The 7,051-nt window shown below is 60.4% G+C and overlaps 1 protein-coding gene across 1 annotated transcript in view; it reads left to right on the plus strand.

Annotated features, from left to right (window-relative positions):
* PLCXD1 (phosphatidylinositol-specific phospholipase C, X domain containing 1) overlaps positions 1-7,051 on the plus strand; it is a 29,092-nt gene that overhangs the window by 19,550 nt on the left and 2,491 nt on the right. Inside the window, 6 exon segments of the mRNA XM_006902992.1 lie at positions 2,299-2,371; positions 2,675-2,710; positions 2,713-2,810; positions 4,088-4,216; positions 5,063-5,218; positions 5,981-6,167. Of these exon segments, the coding sequence (XP_006903054.1) occupies positions 2,299-2,371; positions 2,675-2,710; positions 2,713-2,810; positions 4,088-4,216; positions 5,063-5,218; positions 5,981-6,167 (679 nt within the window).

Genomic DNA, 7,051 nt, shown 5'->3' on the forward strand with positions numbered 1-7,051 from the left:
CTCACCCCGTAACTATTCCTTGAATCCACTGCGCAGTGGTCCAGGCATCCGGGTGTTGAGATGTAGAGAAAAGGAGGGCAGGGCAGGGCAGCGTGGGCGGGCGCGCAGTCACAGTGTGCGTCACCTCAATGCCATTCTCTGGGTCCTCGGGGAGATGGGCGCGCGCTTGGTCACGCATCTGGGACTGCAGGAACCAGGGACGCAGATGGAGAGATGGGGACACAGGTCAGCGTGGGCGGGCGTGCTGGGCGCGCAGTCACCCTGGCTCACCCCATAGCCATCCCCTGCATCCTGGGTGAGATGGGCGTGCGCTTGGTCACACGTCTGGGGCTGCAGTGACCTGGGACGCAGATGGAGAGATGGGGGACATCGGTCAGTGTGGGCGGGCGCGCTGGGCACGCAGTTCCCCCAATCCTCTGCATCCAGCGCGCAATGGTCCAGGCACGCGGCTGCTCCAGGACGCGCCCGGGCGGGACCTGGATTCTTTCTGAGACTCAGGGGGCGGAGACTGAGAGGGCGGAGCAGACCACGAGGGGGCGGAGCAGCTCTCGAGGGGCGGAGACTGGGGAGGAGCCTAGACCGAGGGACGGAGATAGGGCGGGGCATGGGCTGAGGGGGCGGGGCAAAGACGGAACTAGAGGAGCAGAGCGCGAGGGGGCGGGGGACACACCGAGGGGGCGGAGCATAAACCGAGGAGGCGGAGACGGGACGTGGTATAGAATAAGGGGCGGGGCATAGCCCGAGACGTGGCGTCAATCGGGGGCGGGGCCTAGGGCGGGGCTGTGCTTAGGGGCGGGGCCGAGGCTCGGCCTTGGGGAATCCTAGGTGCGCAGGGGCGGGGCCACCTGGAGGTGGGGCGGGATCCACAGGTGAAGTCTCCAGGCCACTGCTAAGGTCAGGAAGTGGGCCCCCCGGCCTCGGCTACCGAGGAGGGCAGTGAGGAGCAGGTGGGCGGCCCGAGGTGAGTGCAGCCGGGCAGGTGGGGGCTGGCGGGAGGAAGGGACACTATCACTTTCCCTTGGGCAACAACGAGGTGGGGCGGGAAGGGGGCAGGTGCCCTGTGAGCGTAGGTGACCCTGGAAACGCATACAGCAGGGAGAGGACCGGCGGACAGGAGAGGACAGGTCCTGCAGGAGCCAGTTACCTGTTAAGAGATACGGGGAAAGGGGACAAAAGTGGACAGGCCCCACAGTGGTCAGTTACCTGTTAGAGAGATGGAGAAAGGGGACAAGAGTGGACAGGTCCCTCTGTGGTCAGTTGCCTGTTAGAGAGATGGGAGAGGGACAGGAATGGACAGGTCTCACAGTGGTCAGTTACCTGTTACAGAGATGGGGAAAGGGGACAGGAATGGACAGGCCCCGCAGTGGTCAGTTACGTGTTAGAAAGATCGGAGGAGGACAGCAGTGGACAGTTCTCACAGTGGTCAGTTACATTTTAGAGAGATGGGGGAGAGGACAGGAGCGGACAGGTCCTGCAGGAGCTAGTTACCTGTTAAGAGATAAGGGGGAAGGGGACAGGAGTGGACAGGTCTCACAGTGGTCACTTATCTGTAAGAGAGATGGGCGAGGGGATAGGAGTGGACAGGCCCCTCATGGGTCAGTTACCTGTAAGAGAGATGGGGAAGGGTCAGTAGTGGACAGGCCCCAGAGTGGTCAGTTACTAGTTATATCCATGATAGGATGGAGTAGGAATGGACAGGGTGTACCTGTGATTAGCTGTGATGGGGGGATAAGGACAAGAGTGGACAGGCCCTTCAGTGGTCAGGTGTCTGTGACAGAGGTCGGGATGTGGGAATGGACCTTGGGTGTTTGGTGACAGAAGGGAATGGTGGCTGGACAGAACCCAGGGCTCTGTGGCCCCGCAGCGGTCAGTTAGCTGTAAGAGAGATGGGGCAGGGGCAGGAGTGGACAGGCCATCCCCAGATGCGTCCACATGCGCCCATGTGCTGGGGATGGCTAACGCTCTGGACAGGGAGGGTGGACACGCTGGGGATGGCTTACGCCCTGGACAGGTAGGGTGTACAGCTCTGAGAGATGCTGACCAACTCTCTCATCCCCCACACTCCCGGTGGCCACCCTCCGCCCCAGCAAACAGGACTTTGTCTGGCTACAGTTCCTGAGTGACCCTCTGCGGCCCCCTGTCAGTCCACTTCTTGGAACTTACCAGACGCGGAGCCCATCCAGCCTTGCTGACCCCTCCGGCCTCCCTCCAACCCTCAGAGGCTCTGACCGTCCTCGGACCGCAGGGAGGCCAGCGTCCACCCGGATGGGCACTTCCGGCGGCCACACCCCTCCGGAGAGCAATGCCAACTGGATGTCACGGCTGTGCCCTCGCCTCTGGGATGTGCCCCTGCACCACCTGTCCATCCCAGGTGAGACCCACAGAAAGCACACCTGTGCACACACACACCTTTGGATGGAAAGAATTGGAGATGCGTGAACATGGTACAGGGACCCTCCCTGCCGCTGTCCTCTCCCTGCTAGCTGACCACAGACCTCATCACCCAAGAGGTCACCTTCGCAGGGGACATGGAGGGAGGGACTTGAAATCTGGGGACACTGTCCAGCCCCCCCAGACCAAGCAGTATAACCCCACTGCCCTCGAAGACCTCACAGGGAAGGGGTGTGTGTGGACGGGGGTCTCAGAGGAAGTGTCCCCTCGTGTCCATGTCCAGGTAGCCACGACACAATGACCTACTGTCTCAACAAGAAGCCCCCATCACTGGTGACCAGCCCAAGACCCTGCAGGTCCTCAGCAAGCTGCTGCCCTGCATCATTCGGCCCGTGGTCCTCAAGTGGTCAGTGACTCAGGTACGGACCGCCTGTGGTCAGTGGGGGGACCGCTCCCTAGAACCTGTGGTCACTCAGGGGGGGGGAGACTGCTTCGTATAACCTGTGGTCACTCGGGTGGGAGAGTGCTCTGTATAACTTGTGGTCACTCAGGTGGGGGACCGCTCCATATAACTTGTGGTCAGTGGGGGGGGGGGAGGAAGGACCGCTCTATATAACCTGTGGTCACTCAGGTGGGAGTGAGCTCTGTATAACCTGTGGTCACTCATGTGCGGGGACCGCTTTGTATAACCTGTGGTCAGTGGGGGGGGGGACCGCTCTGTATAACCTGTGGTCACTCATGTGGGAGACCTCTCTGCATAACTTGTGGTCCCTCTTTATAACCTGTGGTCACCAGGGTGGGAGAACCGCTCTGTATAACCTGTGGTCACTCTGTATAAACTGTGGGCACTCGGGTGGGGGGACCGCTCTGTATAACTTGTGGTCATTCATGGGGGGGCTGCTTTGTATAATCTGTGGTCAGTGGGGGGGACCACTCCATATAATCTGTGGTCACTCGGGTGGGCAGACCACTCTGTATAACCTGTGGTCACTCACATGGGGGGACCGCCTTGTATAACATGTGGTCGGGGGGACTGCTCCGTATAACCTCTGGTCACTCGGGTGGGAGGGATGGCTCTGTATAACCTGTGGTCACTCTGTATAACTTATGGTCACTCGGGTGGGAGACCTCTGTATAACCTGTGGTCACTCTGTACCACCTGAACCTCTTAAGAAAAGCAAACAGCTGATCCTTGGAGACCAAGGTGGTCAAGCCTCCCATCCTTTGGTCCTGTCACCGGACGAGGCGATTCTGTGGAGATGGACACCGTGTTGGGGAAGGTGGAGGGCCCGCGAGGGGGAGGGAGGCCCTCAGCTCGGGTGACCAACATAGTGACCGCAGCCCTGGACTGTCGTGTGTGTCACTGGTGGTGTGGATGGCACAGGGCCGAGTGAATTTTGGGGTTCCTGGTGGTCCCCTCAGTGAGGGCGGGAAGAAGCTGGGGGCCTTGCAGGGAAGCTTGCTGGGGGAGGGCAGCTGGACATCCAGCAACAGGGGCCGAGCTGGCTGGACTGGGCATGGGGCCTGCAGTGACCTGGTCAGTGTCCAGTAATAATGGCAGAACCTGAGGCCACACATATGGGGACAGCTGTCCCCCACATGTCCGGCCTCCCGCAGAGAGGCGTCTGAGGCCACGCGGGTGAGCGGACAACGCCCTGCCCAGAGACGGACAGACGGACACACGCTTTGTCCACAGGCACTGAACATCACGGAACAGCTAGACGCGGGCGTCCGGTACCTGGACCTGCGAATGGCCCACATGGAGGGCGGTCCTGAGAAAAATCTGCACTTTGTCCACATGGTCTACACCACCGCGCTGGTGGAGGTGAGGGGACAGAGTGGACAGAGGGACGGGGAGTGGACAGAGGGTCGGGGAAGGGCCAGAGGACATGCACATGGTGTCCACTGCATGCTGGTGGAGTGAGGGGACGGAGGAGTGGACAGAGGGATAGGGAGTGGACAGAGGATGTGGACATGGTGTCCACCCCGTGCTGGTGGAGGTGAAGGGACAGGGGAGTGGACAGAGGACATGCACATGGTGTCCACCCCATGCTGGTGGAGGTGAGGGGACAGAGGAGTGGACAGAGGGACATGGAGTGGACAGAGAACATGCACATGATGTATACCCCACAGTGGTGGAGGTGAGGGGACAGAGGAGGAGGAGTGGACAAAGGACAGGGAGTGGACAGAGGATGTGCACATGGTGTACATCCCATGCTGACGGAGGTGAGGGGACAGAGTGGACAGAGGGACAGGTAGTGGACAGAGGATGTGGACATGGTGGACACCACTGCGCTGGTGGTGAGCAGATAGAGTGAACAGAGGCATGGGGAGTGGACAGAGGATATGGACATGGTGTCCACCCCATTCTGGTGGAGGTGAGGGGACAGAGTGGACAGAGGGACATGGAGTGGACACAGGATGTGGACATGGTGGACACCACTGCACTGGTGGAGGTTAGGGGACAGAGGAGTGGACAGAGGGAGAGGGAGTGGACAGAGGATGTGGACACAACATATACATGCACCCATCTGCCCTGTGGGTGGCCTCAGACAGAGTCTACCATGCAGGTGTGTGGGTGCCCAGGTGACTGTGTCCAGCTGTCCTCGGGGGACGCTGGGAGGGGGTGCCTCCTGCCTGCAGAAGCCCTCACTGTCCCACCCCGCCCTAGGACATGCTGACTGAGATCTCCGAGTGGCTGGAGACCCACCCCCGCGAGGTGGTCATCCTGGCCTGCAGGAACTTTGAGGGCATGACGGACAACCTGCACGAGTACCTGGCCACCTGCATCAGGAACATCTTCGGGGACATGCTGTGTCCTCGCGGGGTAAGTGGCCCCCCCCACGAGTGACTGTGATGACCAGGGGTGGGGTACACTGTGGGGGTGACCCCATGAGAAGCAGCCACCCAACTGGCCTGGCCAGAGTCCCTCTCAGGACTGGGCGGCTGGACGCTGGTTTGCAGAAGCCCCAGGGCGAAGGAGGTCAGCTAGGAGGACAAAGGTCCAGTCACTCGTCTCCAGGCTGAGGGGACCTCGACTGGGAGGGGTCAGCGAGGAACTGCCCGCGAGGGTCTCCGGGCCCGTCGTTTGATAGGAGAATGGCCAGGCATTGCCTCTGGGTGGACAGGATCCCCCCATCCCCTAGACCAGAAGGTGGGGCGCACCCCATTTGCGCCCCAGGACTCTTGACTTGGGGCTGCAGCAGTCTGCAGTCCAGCGTCTCTGACGGTGACCTGAGGTGTCCAGTGGGGTTCGGGGGTGGGTGTAGACTGGACACCACAGTCCCTGGGGCCTGGGGGTTTCTCCACACGTGATTCATGCAGATGGGGGCCTGAGTGGCCAGCTGGAGAACTGTGGGGGGATGATAGTGGGGTGTGGGGACCCCCAAACTCACTGCTCCCACTGCCCCCCACTTCTCCTCTCCCACCTCCCTTCCCTTCCCTGCCCTCCCCTCCTGCCCCCCACTTCTTCTCCCCTACCTTCCCTGCCCTGTTCAGGGACTTCCCCCTCCCCTCCCCCCCTTTCACTTATTTTTCACACCTAATCTCACCCCGATTCGCCCCCTTGTCTCTTGCTCCCTCCCCCCAGGACGTGCCGACGCTGAGGCAGCTGTGAACCAGGTGCCAGCAGGTGGTCGTGTCCTATGAGGACGAGGGCTCCCTGAGGTGGCACCCGGAGCTGTGGCCGGCCATCCCCTACTGGTGGGGGGACAAGGTGAAGACGAAGGACCTCATCCAATACCTAGAGTCCATGAAGAGCGCCGCCGCCCGGGTAAGTGCACTGGGCCATGTGTGTATCGAGGTGGGCCAGGAGTGTGACAAGGTGTGCTGTGTGTGGACACAGGTGGGCCAGGTGTGTGGCCAGGTGGGCCAGGTGTGTGTAGCCATATGAGTGCACCTAGGTGGGCCAGGTGTGAGACCAGGTGGGCCATGTGTGTGTGTACCCATGTGGGCCAGGAGTGCCACCAGGTGGACCAGGTGTGTGAACAGGTGGGCCAGGTAAGTGCACCCAGGTGGACCAGTCCTGTGAACTTAGGTGTATGAACCTAGGTAAGGCAGATGTGTGCCTTTGTGGGCTAAGTGTGCGCCCATGGGTGTCATGTGTATGCGTCCAGGTGGACCAGGCATGTGTACTTAGGTGTGTGGGCCCAAGTGGGCCAAGTGTGTGCACCAAGGTGAGCTCAGGTGTGTGTACCCAGACGGGCCAGGTCTGTGCTGTGCACTCAGGTATGTATGCCCAGGTGGACCAGGTGTGCACACCTAGGTGTGATGAGCCTAGGAGGGCTAGGTGTGCATGTTCATGTGAGCCAGGTGTGTGCTGTGCACCCAGGTAGGCAAGGTGCATGCATAAAGATGGGCCGTGTGCTGTGCACTCAGGTGTGTGCACCCAGGTGGTTGAGGTGCACATGCAAGTCCCGCCCACATTCCCTAGGTTCGCTGAGGTGTGTTGCTCATGTCTGTACCACGTACCGTGTAGACAGAGTCTAGGTGTAAGGCCTCCAGGGCTCCCTGGACATCCACTTCTCTGTGAGATGGACCCACCCAGAAACTTGTGTCACGGATGTCAGATAGAGATAGATTAGATAGATAGATAGATAGACAGACAGACAGATAGATAGATATAGACGATAGATATAATAGACGATAGATATAATAGATG

This window comes from Elephantulus edwardii, unplaced genomic scaffold (assembly GCF_000299155.1).
Source record: "Elephantulus edwardii isolate Elephantulus edwardi_28Jun2011 unplaced genomic scaffold, EleEdw1.0 scaffold00490, whole genome shotgun sequence".
Lineage (NCBI taxonomy): Eukaryota > Metazoa > Chordata > Mammalia > Macroscelidea > Macroscelididae > Elephantulus > Elephantulus edwardii.